This window comes from Acipenser ruthenus, chromosome 38 (assembly GCF_902713425.1).
Source record: "Acipenser ruthenus chromosome 38, fAciRut3.2 maternal haplotype, whole genome shotgun sequence".
Lineage (NCBI taxonomy): Eukaryota > Metazoa > Chordata > Actinopteri > Acipenseriformes > Acipenseridae > Acipenser > Acipenser ruthenus.
The window spans coordinates 3,503,191-3,522,678 of NC_081226.1; the positions used below are offsets into that span (position 1 = coordinate 3,503,191).

The following is a 19,488-nucleotide window of genomic DNA, read 5'->3' on the forward strand; positions in this document are numbered from 1 at the left end:
ATTATGCGGGACATACATCCTTTTAGAGGCTCATACCTTACAATCCACAAATAATTCAAAGTTACTGTAGTTCATTCAACGCAGTGACCGTAATCCACCAGAAGAGGGGGCGCTGTGCTTGCTTTGAATGCATTTACAAATGGTACACATAACACCGTTTGCAAAATGCAAAACTGTCGTACACACTTTAAATACGCACATAGTTATAACATATCAAATTTACTTTACATCTTTTTTTAAAAACAGTTTAGTTTCATAAACATCATAAGAATGTAGCCCGTATTGTTGCTCTGTACTAGAGTGTTCTTATCTTTCAAAGCATGGTAAGTGCGTTAAAAAATAAATAAATAGCATAAAATCCTTCGCCTTCATTAATTTCAAACACATCTGCATTTTGCTCAGTAAAGCTTTTCTTTTGAAATATGCAGGGTGTGTTTTTTTTAATAGCTATATATAAAAAGCTCTACTCCGAGTAAGTTACCAAACTGTAAAGCGTGGGCTCTGAGAAGCAGGCAGATATTTCAATAGCGGGGAGGTACTGCAGAGAGGAAGGAAGGAAGGGAGGGACAGAGGGGGTGTTGCCGGGTGTCTCTCCCGGTCCACCTCCCCCTTGTCTGGGCTACATTCCAAACTCGTCCCCATAAGGAGGGTTTAGCTGAGCTATACAGTCGCCATGCTGTATAAGTGAGCTGTGATCTGCAGTGTGGAATCCGCTGCAGCCTGGAATAACACGCAGACGTGACATCTTACCGGACTGTCCGGCCAGCGGGCTACAGACACCAGCGTGGACGTATACGTGGTCGCTGCTATCTAAAATATGTACGATTATACCGTATTAAATAATAAAATGTTTTTTTTATTATTTTTATTTAACATTGTAGATTTTAGCGTTTTGATTTTGGAAACAAATCCCATTGGCATTTCATGTTTGGTTTTTACGAAGCCTTTTCTTTGTATGTCTTAATGCAGTAAAGAGACTTGATTTTTTTTAATTTTTTTTTAAATGGAACAACTTGGTTTCGTTTACAACGCATTTTCTTATGTCAAATCTTAACGCATCTCTGTATATATATAAGAAGACAACTCGCTTTGACTTTTGCGCCCCCCCTCTCTCCACCCCCTCCTCTTTTGTTCCAAAAAGAGCTGTCTTGACAAATCAAGAATGTGGTTGCAGAGAGACAGCTGAAAGGAAAATCGTCGTGTGGAGGGTTTTTTTCCAGTTCGTTTTTTTTTTTCTCACTATGCGTAAAAGAACCAAGCGAGTGAAAAAGAAAACGGACATGTCGCAACGAGACGCCTCTTGAGTTTAAAATAACGAAAAAAAGAGAAACGTTTTTTAGTCATCATTTATTTTTCAAGAGAGCAACATCATTCTCGCGCAGGACTATAACCGCATTGAACCGCGGGACTGTACTTACAACGCCGTTCCAGTTTCTGACTGAAATCTGAAAATCTTACAAAAGAACGCACCGTGGCTCATTCTTTGAAAAGGAACATACCCCTCCAAAAACATTATTTTGATCCGTTTTCATAAACAGCGGGACATCTATGGATGGCACCAATTCGTGGATGCAATTGCTTTTTTAATTGGACAGTTTGGATTTCGTTGTTCACGAGTTTATTTTATTTAACAGATATCTTTTAAAATATTTTGTATTTTGGGGCGTGTAATATGTTTGCCGGCCCGCACCCTCTGGTTAACATCCTGACTCTGACGGGACGTCTTTATATTAGAGACGTGTGTCTTTGACAATCGGATATGTTTCTGTATTTACTTTATATATATATATAAGAAAAAGGGTATTTCTTTCAAATTCTCATTATGAAGCCGATTTGCATTGCATGGTGAAAACAGATTGTCTTGGAAGGAGGATTAGCGTAAAGAAATTAGCCTACGTATTTCCTTAATTCCGAAGCACAATAACAAGACTGCGGTAAAGAAAACGGTGAAACTGTACCATCATAACGGGAATATACCGACTGCGTCTGGGATGTGGAATTCGTTTGTCTATGTTGTGGTAGTATACACGTGTAATATCTGACCGCCAGACTCGCCAAGACTTCAACTAACTCTGTGTACTTTACAAATATTTCTGCAGTGCTTCTGTATCAACAACTCGCTGCTGGATGCGGTAAACGTTTTTTGAGGGTAAGTCATTAAAATATTTGACAGCAATGATCCAAGCTTGTGTGTCAGAGCTGTAAATGATACGCATTTGTGACGTCCATTTCACCGCTGTTTATACAATACCCTTTCATAGAGTTGCATTGTCATACGTCGGTGGCATTGTGTTTGCATTTATGATCAGAGGATTCGCTTTAGTCGTACGCCAAAATACTGCACACTACGTCATAAGAGAATAGTATAGAACTGCATAGGAATTCTAAAGGGTATTTTGGCAACTTTAAGATATATACGGGTGATATAGCCTACAAAATCATATACAAAATATGATTTGCATTATAATATAGTCGATCAATAGAAACAAAAACAAAATAAAACAAAAAAAAAAACTGTTATCTAGTTGTATCTCTAGTTTAATGTCTATGATCACACCCTCGGTAAATTATCTGGAAATTTAAAAAAATAAAAATAAAAATCAGCTGCAGTTATTTCATGTACTCGGTGCGTGTTTGGTTACTTTATTATAAAAGGCGTTCTTAAAAAGACGACGCCCCTAGTTAAAATCTTTACTAATTCCCAGCAATGTTTGGGATCAATAACGCGTTACCTTATAGTGACTACGCCCTCAGTACTGCTCTGAAAAGGCCTAGCACTTACTAACAGCTAACTGACCCAGGCCTTATATACTACATATATGGTCACGTGGTTGTGGCTGTCGGTGGCATTACTTAATTTCCTATCTTCAAATTGCATTGCTGACTTCTATAGCAACAAGCTCATTTGCATTTTAGTGCAAGGTATTCTTCCACCACGAAAATGCATACGTGTAGAAACACGCAGGGGCAACATCGCTTCAAATTTCGAGGTTCAGTTTCTGGGGGAATTTTAATTTTTGTAGAAGTGAAAGCACATGCGGGGTTTACAGCGAGGGGGCGTGTTTGTTGCGCTTTGGGGATTTGGGGATTTTTTTTGTTGTTGTTCTGTTTTGTGATTCATAAGCTGCCAGGGTTTTCCGTTCCGTTTCCCAGTGAGAGAGCATTTAGAATCATTAACATCCTTAGTACAATACCGTCAATACTGTTACACCACAGAAATGGTCTGGTGAATGAAATACAATATTAGGGATGTTGCTTTTGTAGTAAGACATTTTCAAATTGTGTTGCTTTATGTATTGTATTGCAATCATTCTGAATGCTTCTTTGAGCAATTATTCAAATATTATGTCTTACTGAAATTTGTGTTCAAGTGCTTTGTCTGTGATGGCTGTTTTGCAAATCAACTCTGTATAGTATCACCATTTATGTCCTTTGAAGTGAGTGTATTTATCTGCTTTTCTTTGTTTCAGACTGGTAATCCGTATATCCCTCCACCCAAAACGCAAGCAATAGAGGTCCAGTAACACCACCACCAACTACCTGCCTTCATCAACTCCCTTAAAATGACTTCGCCCCCCTTACCAGAATGGAAGGTCCAGCTACTGGAGAGGAAGAGGAGGGAGGAAGAGACGAGCCGCCAACGAGAGAAAGATCAGGAGGAGCGGCTGGCCAACATGCCAGCCTGGAAGAGGGAGATAATCGAGAGACGCAAAGCCAAGCAGGGGGCATTGTCGGGGGGCAATGCCAGTGCCGGTGCCTCTGAACCCGAGGTCAGCACAGCGAACTGTGTCCCTCATCCCCTGGAAACCTCCCAAAGAAACCTAGAGCAGAATAAAGCCGAGGAACACAAGGAGGAAGACTGTACAGTTTTGAGGGAGACAATTGCCCCCATTCACCAGAACCCCTTTATCAAACTGCAGAGAAACCAGAAGAATCAGCTGCTGGAGCAGCCCTGTCCCACAAAGGACGATGATGTAACCAGCTGCAGGGTTAAACAGATCGGCGATACTTACGGCCACATTATTCCCTGTGTCAGGACAATCCAAGCGGAAAACATCATCATTATCAAATCCGAGGACGCTCCTGTTGTTGGCAGACCACTTCCCGAGCAGGTGTTGAAATCGCAGGGTGCTGAAGGGCACTGGAGCAGTCGGATCGCGGGGGATAGTTGCGTGACAGAAATCCGCGCCTCTGAGATCCTGATTATCAAGTCCTCTCTGAGCCACAGTGTGGGAGATCTCAATTCCCTCGTCGATGGTGGACTGTTACCAGAGGAAGGGGGCAAGGAGCAAGGGAGAGTCAGCCAGCTTTTAAGCAAGTTTGGCGGGCAGGAGTGGAACCCAGGCCGGCCAAGCCGTTCCAGGAGCACCGAAAACATCCTCATGGACAATCAGAAACACCAAACCCCGCACAGCTTCCTTCCTTCTTCACAATGGGAAGCAACAAAGGTGGACGGAAAAGGGAAAAAGTCAGCCGCTAACCCTCCTGGTGGTTCTAACACCTTGCCCCAGGATGCTCCCTTGGACAGAGCTCCACATCGCACAGTGGTGGCTGGCTATCGGAGTCAGTTTGAAACCACATCGTGTGACACAAAGAGACACGAGCCCCCTGGGAGATCTCTAAGCTACCCCAGCAGCAGCAGCAGCAGCAGCAGTGACTCCAGTAACTCTATTAACAGCCAGCACAAGCACAGTGAGTTGTATATACAATCCCATAATGAAGTCACTAAAGTAAGAACCACTGCAATTCCCAGGCAGTACCCTCCCATTGATGATGTGGTCATCCCAGCGGAGGAATTCAATCCCATTCCCAACACTGGTCTAAGGCAAGGTGCCAGTGACGAGGCTGCAGAGCCTATCTTACCTGATCTTTCTGTCCTCGGAGGCCGCGCAGCTTCAAAGGAAGCCAGCGACTGGGGGGCTTTCCAAATCAAGCCAGCTCCCAGCCCGGATTTCTCCCAAATCCCAGAAGGTGACGTCCAAGCTCTGGCCCTGGCGAACCTCCGAGCACAATCCCGTAACTCCTTTGTGGTGATCCCAAAACGACCTCCCGGAAAAGAAGAAGAAGAAGAAGAAGAAGAAGGCCAAAGAGACTTCCACCAAAAACAGAGCCAGCACCTAAAGCAGATTCCCCATTCAGAGGACACCCACCAGCCTGTCTCCTCCTCCTCCTCCTCCTCCCCCCAGCCCCCACGTCCCCCTCCCTCCCCTGCCTGCCACACTTTTGACTCCTTGCCACAACAAAAGCAAGAGGCAGGGGGAGAAGGGGCGGAGGCTGCTGTGGAGACTGCTGCCGCGGCGACCGCCTCCTCTTTCAAACAGGAAATGGGCGTCCCTCATCAGCTGCCCTGCTTGTCGGTTTCCTGTCCCTGCCTTCCTTCAGAACCACTGCAAGCTTTATCTGAGACGAGCCCTGCTGCCTCTCCTGCAGTGGTTTGGGCTGATAACGCGGAAGAGGCCGGTACGAGAGAGAGCCATCCTCACGCAGTCGCTGCTCCCCAGCCCCGCGATGACACAACTTCTTCCACAAAGGATCCAGACGCCCTTTTAGGATCAGAAGGGACAACCGACAGCAACATGAGTCGCATTTATAATCTGAAGCCGGTGGTGACTAGGACTAAAAACCCTCCCCCAGGTGCTGCCTCTGTTCCTGCTCCTACAGCTGGTTTTCAACCAGAAAGCAGCCGCTCTCCTTTCACTGTCAGACCTACCGCTTCTACTGGTCCTGCTCTGCCTTCAGGGGCATCTCTCTGTGGCCGGCCAGAAGGGGCGGAGGGACTCTCCCTACAGCACAATTCTCAAGGGCCAAAGGAATGTGCGCCCTTCAGGAGTTTAGGCAGGGGGCACACAAGGACCGGGGCCACTACATTCCCACCTAAAGTGGCTGTAACAGCCCCAGAGCCTGCGATCAAACTCTCTACCGCCCCCGCGATGCAGAGAAAGGGCAATACCATTACTATTAATCCAAGGAAAATGGCAGGCAGTGCCAACAGTGCTGGGGTTGGTAAAACAGCACCCCCTACTGTCGGGGCAGCAGCTGTGGAGAACGGGGGTGTTGCAGAAGGGGCGGAGAATAAGAAGCGGTACCCCACGGTGGAGGAGATACGGGTCATTGGAGGCTATTTGTCATTAGACAAGTCCTGTCTGGCGAAAGGCGATACGAATCGGAAAAAGGTGAGTGGACTACATTGTCCTCAAATTGCTGTTGCAGGGTTTACTATTGAAATGATCAAGAGTTTTATGTTAAAGGTGATTTACCAGGGGCATCTACCTGGTCATTTCAGTAATACACTTGAAGAAGAGAAGTTCTGAAATCCAGGACTGGGTGCAGCTGGGTCACTGTGAGTTTAACACCCTGCTGTTTCATTTCTGTAATATGTGTGTTTTGCAGGAATCTTGTGCAGTTTTGGTTTAGATCAGCCACTGGGTACTTGCAAATAACCGCTTGGGTTCTGTAACTGGGCCAACTGAGAGTGAGCTAACAAACATCTCAATACAAAACCACAGTTACAAAGGGGGTAGTTATTGCAGCTGCACATCCATTAGTGTGCATGGTCATAAACCACCTCATTACATTCAATGGAAGGCAGTGGGTTGGAGGAAGTGCTGGAGTCTGGAAGCCAGTTGGTTTGAATAGCTCAGTAATTATTGTAAATATCCTGTTGATGAGAGAAGCAGTTCCAGGAAGACCTGAATTATATTGTATAGAGGAACTGATCTTTTCTGCACAGTGAAAACTCCCTATTAGAACCAGGCAGCTGGCCTTAAAACTTTGACTGAGATAATATTTATTTTAGTTTTCTTTCAAGCACGCTTTTCAAATGTCCTTACGTTTTGAATAGTTTCCAATTCAGTTTCCACAGTAATTGCAATTACACACAAAAGTAACATACATACTTAATTTACTCTGTTTATTCTACCAATCAGTAATCACAGGTACAAATACACAAGCATACTATAGAACGTTTTTCAAACAAACGGGGTCACTGAAAGGGGTTGAGAATACGAGGAGAACGTTCGCTCAATGTGAAACTGTGAATGATTGTGCTTGGAAAGGTGTATAATTGAACTGTAATTGAACAATTACAAATACAATTACAATTACAAATACAATTTTGCAGCTATGCCAAGGTTTAACTAAAATTACAATTTGAATTACATTGTAATTGCAATTCATTACAAATTACACAATGACAATTGTAATTGGCCCTAGCTCTGTTGAATACACAGCTGGTCTTAATACTGAAGTTGACTTTACATGTATTTATTTATAGAGTTACATTCATATTCATAAACACAGGCATATTTCTTTTTTTTACATATTTTCTTAACTAAATAATTATTTATTATATAAATGTATATAAAAGATACATCTTTTTTTCGACCAGAGGAAAATGGAAGCAAAGACCACAGTCTCATTGATATATGGCTGCATCACCTGGGACTATTTGTTGTATTTTTGAAATGTTCCTGAGTGACGAGCCTTCATTGTAACAGATGACCTGCTCAAAGTGACAGACTGGTGCCACCTGGGCTGTTGGCTTTGTAATCGGGTACCCCACTGTATGCATAGGATTAAATAGAAGCACTCCAGGGGTTATTCCTAAATGCTCAGAGAAATATAACCTTAAATCCCTTTAGCTGTAACTGAGAAATCACCTGCTGTCAGTCCTGATCAGTTATCAGATCTCTTGATTGAATTACAGAGTAAATCCAACAGCATTGGAGGATGCAAAGAGTCACCTCCTTACAGGGAGTATCCATAAAGCCATCTCGTTTCTACCTTCTCTGTATTCAGTACTAAAGTATCATGAGGCCAGATATCCTCTTTGACAAAATGTTAAGCAAGACAAAAACAAGTATAATCTGTGAATAGTTTCAAAAGTAATTTCAATTGCTTTTTTTCCAGTTCCTTGACTTTTTTGTGGTGTTTTCCGAGTGGTTCTGGGTCCCCTTGCTCCAGCATTGAGTTCAAATCTGCCTTTATCTGAATGTAAGCTGTTTGCGCTCATCTGGAGAATCCTAAGTCACTGAACCACCTTCCTCGTTCCATTCAAACCATGTGACAGTGTGACCTTTCAACTCCGCTGGTCCCACCTGCTCTCTGTGTTTATAGAAATGTCAGGTAGCTGGGGCTAGTTGAAAACACCACAAAACAGCAAGGGACAGAAACAAGAAAAATATTAAGATGAACTCATTTGGAGCTACAGTGCCAGTACGCAGCACCTGCCTCTCTTACACTAAATTCAACAATGTGGTTCTGTAGGAAACTTGTTGTTTTAGTTTTGATCGCAACCACATCTAGGTCACACAGCCTCCTACTCAACATTAGTAATCACTCAATACAGCAGGCAGTCACAATGGAGAATCTATTGCAACGGCTCAGTGGATAACTCTACTAAAGGTGACAGAGAAATCAATTTGAATTACAAAGTGTAGGCAATGCAATTAATATGAAACATGTTTAATATGTATATAAACAATCATGCATGCCTCCCCTTGATATTTGTGGAGATGAGACAGGGCGCACACTCAAAAAACTCTTCTACATTCATAACCACTGATGTAGACAAATCTTCTTACATTTTATTAAAAACATCTTGATTAGAACAGAACAAAACCATGCGTTTTGACACATAGTGTGTATTGATCAGGTGTAGCTGTACCACAATGTCCATTAACATGCATGTGAAACCTGTAGTAAATCTGTCCGGGTGTTGCTACAAAGAGCTGTGGATTACCAGAGCTCTATTCTAGGATGCACATATATTTGTGCTGCACATAGTGTACAACGCCGACATTTGCACAAGCCAGACAAACAGATTTTGTAGACAGGAAACCGTAGAAACCACTGTAGCTAAAAGCCCACACTTAATAAGGAAGCAGGTTACTGCGTGTTGGAGCATTGCACTGTGACCCCCCCCCCCCCCCCACCCCTCCCACCCCTCCCAACTGCAAATTCAAAACTAGAGCGATCAATACGACAAAGAAGCTCATTATGAAGAAAAAATATATGCACAGAATGCTATATAGAATAAGAAATGTCCCTGGATAGTGAATGGAGTTTGGATAAGTGCTATTTAGATGTCACTGTGTAAGCAAATGAGGTGTTAGTATCATGGTAAAGGTTATAGTGGCTGATTTATAGAATGTGGAATAACTGCTTGTGACAAACAGACAGATGGATGACCAGACAGACAGACTCCTCCATATATTTCCACATTCGGGTACTCCCAATAACTTCTGCTAAATAATGTGAAGCCCAGGTTTCATCACAGTTTAATAAGTGATTCGCCACATATATGGAACCTGTAAGTGTGACAAACAGATGGATAAATATACAAACACACACTGCTGAATAATATTAATAAATAAGTAAAGGCAGTGGAAGAAGGTAACAAAATTGAATAAACTCATACAGAACTTAGCTGTAGAACTCAAGAGCCATTGTGTGATATTTCTCAGCAGTTTCTTGTTAGGCAATTGTTTTGTTACTTCCAGGAAATGTGTATTGCAGTTTGGAGCAGCTGGCTTACTCCACAATAGTTTGGGTCCTTGTGTACACTCTAAGACAGGAAGTGAGTCACTCAAGGTCATGTGACCTTGAAGAGGTCCACAGCTGGGGGGGGGGGGGGGGGGGGGGGGGGGTGTTCATTAGTTAACCCTTTAACACCTTGAAATTTCTTTAGACTACACTATATGGCATTCTAACAGCCCTTTAAGATCACAAGATTTTACTGTGCCAGAATTACATTGTAACTGCTGTTTAAGATCCCTAAACAGTAATAGAATTGCATTGTAACTGCTGTTTAAGACTTCTAGACTATGCTGTATTTAATACATTGTAACTGCAGTTTATGAACACTAGACTGGACTGTACTGGAATTACATTGTAACTGCAGTATAAGATCACTGGACTATATATATAGAATTACATTGTAACTGTGGTTTAAAACTACTAGACTCTACCATGTTTGATACATTGTAACTGTGGTTTAAAACTACTAGACTCTACCATGTTTGATACATTGTAACTGCAGTTTAAAACTACCAGACTCTACCATGTTTGATACATTGTAACTGCAGTTTAAAACTACCAGACTCTACCATGTCTGATACATTGTAACTGCAGTTTAAAACTACCAGACTCTACCATGTTTGATACATTGTAACTGCAGTTTAAAACTACCAGACTCTACCATGTTTGATACATTGTAACTGCAGTTTAGGCTCACTAGAGTACACTTTTATAACTATTATTAACACCGTTTCTCAGAATGTCATCCTCCCTCCCAAATGCAAAAATTATGTACTCAGCTCTGCTCACTTCCTGTTTTACTGCCTCTACTTCCTGCGTGGCTTCACACCAAAAGTGACTTTGAGCGTTGCTAAGGGAAATTTACAAGAAAAGAGGAAGTTAGCTTGTAAGCAAAAATCTGAAAGCAGAACCTGTTAGAAGGTTTATTCAGCATGTAATCCGAACAAAACTAGCATTGTTTTAATGGGTCGGTATTGCTCAACAAAACTAGTGCTAAAGACTAGAACAAGAACACATCTACCTTTATTATGTGAGCGCCATCTGTAAACAGCACCATTGTTTAATACTGACCAGTTCTCATAATGTTAAGCAACATACCAAAGACTGAAGTTTAAAGATGGCAACTCATACTAACAAGTGGACATAGGAAAAATGAACCTTGAATTGAGCAACATTACACACATGGGCTGACCTACATACAATAGGATCTGATGCACAAAAACAATAGATGAGTTCCTTTCTGCCCTAATCCTGTGGTAGATCCATTAAAGGTGAAGCAACACATATTTTATTTTGGCTCTTCGCTTGTAGGCAAACCTCCCTTATTTGCGCAACGTTCTGGTGAGCTGGCAGATTAGCACAAAACCCTCCTACCTGTAACTGGAGCTTGGTTTCAGACAGGACTGGCTGTTTTACCCTGCCGTGCCCATTTCTGTATCCCATCTGATGCAATGCTTAGGCACCCCTCTGCAGTATTATTGCAGTGCATTGTGGGTTGCCGGACAGGGTGTGGGGGGGTGTTGTACAAGACACGGAATCTAGTTCCGTAAATGAAGTCGATTTGCTCATTTCATAAATGTGTGGGCTATAGGGTTAAGCAGAGACAGTCAGTTCAGGCGCTGCACTGGAAATGCATTTGTTGTCGACGTGTGCGTTTGTGAGATAATCTCTTCTGCATGCTAGCCAAGCTCAGTAATGGTGCCTCAATCCCAGCACAATAGGGACCAGGTACCAGCCTGACCCCTGAACAACCTTTGGCATTTCCAGTGGTTAATTACTCCTCTGTTCATGTGACTTGCGCAAACAGGAAACAAGCAGACTTCTAGAGCAGATGGATTTGAACTCCATATGGGGACTTGAATTTCGTCTGTTTAGTGTCATTCAAAATACAGACAGGCAGGCAGGCAGGCAGACAGACAGGCAGACAGACAGTGTCCCACAATCCTGTTCAGTTTGACACTACAATATAATTCCTTTAGGTATCTGTTATCTTACTACAGTTTTATTAAAGCTGCAGACAGACAGTGTCCCATGGCCATGTTAAACAGGTTATCACAATTGAATCTATTCAGCCTGGAAAAAAGAAGAATTAGGGGGGACTTGATTAAATCTTTAAAATCTTAAAAGGAGTTGGCAAAGTTCACCCTAGCCATGACTTGAGGTGCAGCACAGAAATCAGGACCAGAGGACACAGCTAGAAATGAAGTGGACTCAGGACAGAGGGTGGGAGAGACTTCACACAGAGAGTGGTGTGGGGATGGAATGGGCTACCTAGTCATACTAAATCACTAGTATCCTTTAAAAGACCATTCAGCTACTATTGATGGGCCAAATGGCCTCTTCTCATTATATTGTCTTATGTTCTTATGTTCTAATCTTGACTACAAATTCACTCAATGGTGTTTCCTTGGTATTCTACGTTTTTCAAAGTCAGATGTAGGGGCACGCTTAGTTTATCTTCATGAGATCTGAGCAGATCGCAATTCAAAATCCTCAGTCCTTCTTTAGCTGCTGCCCAGTTCATAACAGATAAATGAATGAATCTGTTTTGAGGTCTGCATTTCTCGTGAGATTAATGGGAATCTAGGAGTCTGAACACTTTCCACGTGCAGAGCAAAGAACGTTCATCCTAGGAAAAGCTTAGTTGTCATGGTTACAGACTTCCCCTCCAGAACACCAGAATGCGGTCTTCTTTTATTTAACCTTTTCCTGATCTGAGTTTCTATAGCAGGGCTTCTCAAACTCGATCCTGGGGACCCCCTGTGTCTGCTGGTTTTCATTCCAACTGAGCTCTCAATTACTTAACTAGACCCTTAATTGAACTGATAATTTGCTTAATTAGACCTTTTTACTTGTTTTCAGCTCTTGAACAGTTGTATATTTCAAGCTAGCTATAACATTTGATAAGTAACTTGAAATCTGCAAATGTTTAAGACCTGGAAACAAGTAAAAAGGTATAATTAAGCAAATTATCAGTTCAATTAAGGGGGTGCACCTCCCTGATAACGGGGAGTCGCTCTTTTTAAACACTGATCACCTCAAGGTAAAATGTATGAGACTGAATGACCAGATTTCTTTTGTAAAGTAGTTTTTTTTTTATTTTATTTTGAATTAATAAAATACATTTGGCTTTTTAAATAATGGTCTGGAAAAATGTAATGAATATCATTTTGATAATTTTATGACAAATCACGAAAGAGAAACCAACCAATACCCGAGAAGGGCTTTGTCAATTCCGTGCATCGTCTTATCCTGTGTACAGATATCATCTCATGCATGGAACATACAGTGTAGTTCTGGAGTTGAAAAGCATCAGTCTGGTTTAATGTCTAATAGTAGTTCAATATGAGTTTTGTGTTGGATGTCTCGTAATCTGTAAACCAGAGTCCAAACAGCTTGTACAATCAGAGATTAACATTCACAAAAATACAAATAAACTTTCTTAAAAACAGCTCAGGAGCTATTGTGAATACATGCTCATATTTATTTAGTCCCCTGGATTTGTGTGGAGAAAAAGACTGCATTCTCTCTTACTCTGGTGGGTGTTCCAGAGCATTTTTGATATTTCACAGGCCAGCTTGTCTCAGCGTGACGCCACTTTGAGTTCAGAGCTCCCCACCACAACAGCACTTAAGTGAATGGTTAATGACATGTGAGATAAAGAGAAATCACGATGCTCCTTCGTGGGCACCTCAAATCATCAGTTTGTGAGTAAAGACATAGACTCAGAGCTATTGTCCCTCAGCGTTGCTGTATTCACTCACTCCGTGATTATTATCGCGTGAAACCCAGCATACACGTGGAAACATGTACTTCAAAAATTGTCAAGAAACATTGTCAGGAAACTTTATCAGGCAGCACGTGATCATTCCTGCTGCACACTCCAAAATGAAGGAAAGCCTTACTGCACTTCTAATTGCACTAAAACTTTGTGAAAGAAGGGGAAAGCACAGGAACAGAGTCGTGTGGACAGGGGAGTGGATCCTAAATCTTGAGCAGAGAGGAGCGTAACATAATCTTTTAAATGAGCTACTCTTCGGTTATCACAGTTTTGTTGGTATGGAGCCAGACACTTTTGAGGAGCTGCTGAGGCTTGTAGGATCACGAATAACCCGAAATGACACGATAATGCATCGGCGTACATATCAATAAAAACGATTGATTGTAGCAGGATTCCAAACCATGTCATCTTCTGCAGAAGCCACCATCTTGCACAGTCACATGATCGATGACTCATGCTCACAGTCTCTCCTGATTGGCTAAAGGTAAAATGTTGCTCAAAGTAGAACCCTGGTCTACTCCGGGAATCACTTCTCTTTGTTTCTGGAAGCACAGAAACATCCAGCATACACAAGGAAACATTTTCTCTGGAAACGTGTTTCCTCATGCATGCTGGGATTTAACCACTTATCCATTCTGTAGCCTCTATTATTATTATTATTATTATTATTATTATTATTATTATTATTATTATTATTATTATTATTATTATTATTAATAATAATAATAATAATTCAAAGTAAAACAACTAGCTTATTTCTAAAAACAGGATCTCCTTGTCCGGGGTAATTGACGTCTGCTATCCCACAATCCCCCTGTGTTTCTGGCTCAGTCGTTTCTCTCAGATGTCTGAATTACAGAGAATTACCAAATCGAATCCTGCTCTGCAGAACCCTACTGTGAGCAAAACACTAAGCTGGTATTGGGGCTGGATTAATCCTCATTTCAACAGCGCTAATTACTGCACAGCAACGACCTTGTTAAGCAACACAATGACATCCTGGACATTAGGCTGTGTGATTAGGACATGGTTTTCAGTTTGACCTGGTTTGCTCTTGTATGTTTGTGACATTTCATATACCGCTATGGACAAACGTTTGACATCGTCTAGAATTTTAGGATTGACACAATGACAAAAAAACTATATGAACATCATTTAATAAAATAAACAAAATGATATTGCAAAAGTCTACCGGAAGCCATAATACTAGTACAGTATTTCATGTTAGATTTCAAAATGTCAGTTTTTCATAAAGTATACTACAAAGCAGTATGTAATTCAATATGTGAATGTAACATTATTCATCAGGCTTCATTCGACTTTATAAAGCAAAATCAGTTAATTCCGTAGGGTGATGCAAAACTTTGGCCATAGCTGTACGTTAATATATAGTCTTGTGTCCACCTATTATGAGCTGCAATTCAGTCCTGTTTATCAACCATAGACATATTTAACATAGCTGACTGGCTGTTAAGCTGAGCCAACACAAAGCCACTTGAAGCCTGGTTCTAGGAGACCTAGTTTGAGGCAGCTTTGCCGTATCAAACCCCAAGTCTCCCTCCTGTGCCATGCAGTGGCCTGAAACCTAGTCTCCTGAAACCAAGTTCCAATCCACAAAGTAGCTTCATATTCCCTCAGCTTTATGTTACATATGTCAATGCAAGGCAACCAGAACTGAAGAGCAGCTCCTGAATCTCAAGTGAAAGCACATTCAAGCAGACTTAAAACACATGCAATGAGAAGCACTCAGAATTATTGCAAACAGCATAGAAGTTAAGGGGACAGTTACAAAAAAACAAACAATTAAGCTGGTTGCTGTTGAACTGTGAAATGCTGGTGTGTTGTTTCAAGGAGCGAATGCAGTTCCTCGCTGGTTTTTGCTGCTTCAGAGAGAGAAAGTGTAGGGGGAAGGGGACCAGCGTTTGCCCAGATCACAGCCCTTACACCACGTGGCATAGACTGCACAAGGTGTTGGCGTCTCGAGGGGTCCGTTCAGCCGGTAATATTTCACACATTAGGTGCAGAGAGGTAGGCAGAAGTCAAGTTCCTCAAACCATTCACAGTCCTGCCCTGGTGGAGGGATGCGTTATTATCATGAAAGCACCATCGTCATCAGAGGTCAGCATTGTAAGGTAGTCTTGATCTGATGCTCAAGTACTTTTCAATCGGGCTTCCAGGGTAATCAAGGAACCCAGAGTATACCAGGAGAACACGCCCACCCCCAGCCAAATCACATCGGGTAGACAGACTGGTCCTAATAAAGTGGCAGAGTGTGTACTTGGTTCTAATAAGAGGGATGAAGGTGGAAGTCTGGGTTTGCAATCCTTTTGGGTAATACATCATTAAACACACAGGCCTCTCTTTTTGACTTGATCTGAACTCTTCTCTCGTCAGCTGCGCATCTCATTCAGCGACTCCCGGCTGGAGACCATGTTCGAGTACCCTTCGGAGAGCTCTCTGCTGGCCGAGCTGGGATTGGACGACGAGCCCGAGGCCCCGCCCCCTGGCCCGCCCGCAGCCGAGGAAGAGGAAGAGGAGGAGACGGTCATGTTCACCCACAGGGTCATTCCGGGGTCACCCACCGGTCGGGCTAAACCACTCCTTGTAGGTGAGTCACCCCTCGCAAGCAGGGAGCACAAGGCGCCCCCCTTTTGATTTAGAAGTGGGCTGTCCCATTCAAGGCTCTCAATGGATCTGAAAATACAGGCAATTGCTAGTAACGGGGTGTTGAAACACATATTTTCTGAGTAATTGCCTTTAAGAAAGTTGTTTGGTATAATTAGATGCAATACAATGTGTTTAATTACTCAACACAAAACAATGCGGTTCCTCGGTTTCCCTTGTTTGCGTATCAATCAATAATAATCTGATAGTGTTATTAATACAGAAACTGTCAGGATCAAACTGACTACAATGCGTTTCTATTTTATAAGCGATTATTTGTCATTCTTTTTAGCCTTTTAATATGGGGTCGTTGTTTTTTTTTCACTTTCCTTAGTTTCCTTAGCAACGCATCATCTCTGCAGTGCATTGTGGGATTGCAGGCCTGAGCAAGGCGTTATCTCTGGTTAAACTCAGGCAGTTTCCACAGCGGTATATCAAAAGGTTAACGGCAGGTCATGTTTGCGTGACGAATCTGTTGCATCTGCTAGTTTTGCAACATATATTTTCCGTGTCAGCTCCCCAGAGCAGAGGAAAATTCACTTCCAATCGGCTTTTAAAACACTCAATGAGGAAGTTTATTGTCAATCATGGCTACTGAACTGTAAAGGTGAGGGAAGGGCAGTTTTTCTTGTTTTGAAATCAATACATTAATAAATAAGTGTGTGCTTTGATTTATTTAATACCTGCCACTTAAATACTTCTTAAAGGTAATTACTCAGAAAATACGAATTCCTCCACACCCCTAAATGCTAGTCTTCGGTAGCAAGAACAGTGACAACTCAGTCACACTGACGTTGTGTTCAAGCATGTTTTATGAGCACAAACATACTGACGCTGTCTCTTTTACACTTACATCTATTTGTGTCTCTCATTTTTAAAGATCTTTGCTGCTCTTCAGTCAGCTAATTAGATTCTGTGACTTTATGCTACAGTCTTTCTTTGTTTCTGTAAGTAATCATTCTCTTTCGTGTGGTTCTTTAAGAACTCCTTGGTCTGACTTTTTTAACCAGAAAAGTTCAAACTGTTTAAAATCCCGTCTGTGCTTTGGACGCGCAGCGATTGATCATGGCTTTAATTTCTAAGATCCTCAGATGAATGTGCAATTAGGACATTGGTTTGTGATTGCAATGCTGCTGTGCTCGGTGCACTGCAATGTATAAAAGTCTCTTTTTCTTCCAACAGATGAATCCTGTCGACGATAACAACAGCTGGGATTATCTTTACTTCTTAGAACAAATTCTATCAGCTTTGCTTTTTATATAAAGAATGATGGGATTTTTCATGAAAGTGATCCTTGTACATTTTTGTACTATTTGGTTTCCCACCTGCTTACTGTCCTGTTGTGTGTGGCCTGTATGCTTCTCTGTTGCTTTTTTGGTCCAGGCGTACTAACTATTCCATCAGAAACTGCTTCTGAAAAGGTTACTGAAGGCTATCCATGGGGAGTAAACAAAGCAAATAATGATCTCAGTTAAACAACAATAGAGGCTCGTGCAAAACACACAATAGGATAATAAACAAGAAATCTAATACTAGGGAAATGGAGATGGTATAAAGCACCCTTTAATGGAAATGAAATGTCAAATGAAATGACTAGAAAAGGAGTGAGGCGACAAATTCGATTTTTTTTTTACCCACTATGGAACTATGATCCTAATCAACCTTTGACCGCCAGTGGAGGACCTCCAGCCAGTTGGCTATCCCACAACCCTCCACAAGTTGAAACATGGATAAAATTTCAGGGAACAACCACTGTACTTGCAGGACAGGTTGCTCGAGAAAGATCTTTGCATTTATTGAAGAGTGGCCGATGGGATCATTGAAATGAAAAAAAAAACTGTGAAATTGTGAGCATCGTGAGAGCGCCATCTGGTGGATTTGTGCCGCTACTACACCTTCAGCTATTAGGAAGATTTGCATCACCTTGAATTTTAGACATATCATTAAAGAAATAATAATAATAGAAATATATATGAAGCAAAATTAGTTAATTCTGTACGGTGCTGCAAAACTTTTGGTCATATCCATACTCTATGATTCTTATCATTGAACTTGGAACAAAGCCTTTGAAGTCTAAAAATAACTAATCTCCAAAATATAGTTGATAGTTTGCTTGAATTCTTCCGTGATATGTTCAGGGATACCCAGATGTTTATTAAGAAAGGAAGCCCATGTGTTCTATTGATTCATATGGAGTAAGCAGGGTTACGAATGGAAAGCGAACAGGTGTGTGAATATGTGTGAGTGAAAAAGAAAAGAGGCAATTGAAACTCCCACAATCAGCCCTTTAATAAATGTGTCTTTCGACGCACTGTATAAACACAAATATATTTTGCACTTATATAGATAGAATTTGTTAGTAGCTTTTTTTAAAATACAAAAACTACCCATTCAGAAAGAATATATATTTTAATTATATCTTTGGAAAACATATGATTCATTCCCCCCCCCCCCCCACATGCTATAATATATTTAGATATTGTGTAGGTTCAATATGTGTTCTGTGCAGCAGTAAGTATACAGGGTGACTTGTGGACTAAATTATAGGAATGGCAGAATTAATGCTCACAGTGCTGTACTGGGGACAGCCAAGCAGTTACTGCACTCAAACCTGCCTTTGACAGAGTTAGGTGATGAACTTGACTGTAATTACAATTGCAGCACAGGCTGCTGGTGTGAGGGAATCACACAACACTGCCTGTCACACAGGCTGCACCCCCTACTGGTCACATTTTATATCGCAGTGTAAAATTTACAGCACAAGCAGCCCCATATTATTTAGCCTCCCTGTGCTTGACCCATGTATACTATACAGAGATAAGCGCTTGAAAATATATGTTCTGTCTGTGTGGGTATAAAGTTCACAGAATGTTTTTTTATACTTGTAACAAATGCATTTGCCAGCTTGTTGTTGAATTTCAGTACACTCCACCCCACCGCGAAGGGGATTGTACCTGAAAGAGATCATGTCTCTTTTACATTTTCTTAAAGAAAAAGCAGTATTTTCACTGTCCCTTTACCTTTCTCCTCCTGCGTGGTCTTATTCCTCTGACTCAAACACTGTGTGACAGTGCTGTCATCTGAGGCTTTGGGTCTTGATGCCTGCCATAGATATATGTAACGCAGGCTAGATCAGCTTAAGTGTCTTTACAGAAGTAAGAGCCAGCACCATCTAGGGATCTGCCACTTTGGATCAAGTTTCCTTTTGTTTTGCTGGCAATAGATAGAAGTGCTCTAGATGCTTACTAATATAAAGGCACTTTGGCTGATCTAGTCTGTTACAGATGTCTATGGCAGGCAACTAGAACTGAAGAACAGCTCCTGAACTCACATTAAAGCTCCCCAACACAGATGTGCAGACATAAAGAACACAATATTTGAGAAATTGCAATTAGAACCATTGGAAATGATTGGATGTCTCATAATAAAACAAGTTAAGGGAACAGGGGGGAAATGACTATTTAAGCTTCTGAAAAGACTCCCCGAGGCCATCGTGAAGGGGGTGA

General features: G+C 41.7%; 1 protein-coding gene across 2 annotated transcripts; it reads left to right on the forward strand.

Annotated features, from left to right (window-relative positions):
- Positions 1-658: 658 nt before the first annotated feature.
- On the forward strand, positions 659-19,488 carry LOC117433860 (taperin-like). Of its 2 annotated transcripts, none has more exons than XM_059008815.1 (4): positions 659-819; positions 3,471-6,173; positions 15,713-15,926; positions 17,165-19,488. In XM_059008815.1, the coding sequence occupies exons 2-4, from the start codon at positions 3,564-3,566 to the stop codon at positions 17,182-17,184; spliced, it is 2,844 nt and encodes a 947-aa protein (XP_058864798.1). In that variant the 5' UTR covers positions 659-819; positions 3,471-3,563; the 3' UTR covers positions 17,185-19,488. The 2 variants fall into 2 exon arrangements, with proteins under 2 accessions (XP_058864798.1, XP_058864797.1); XM_059008814.1 differs by lacking the exon at positions 659-819 and adding an exon at positions 835-2,149.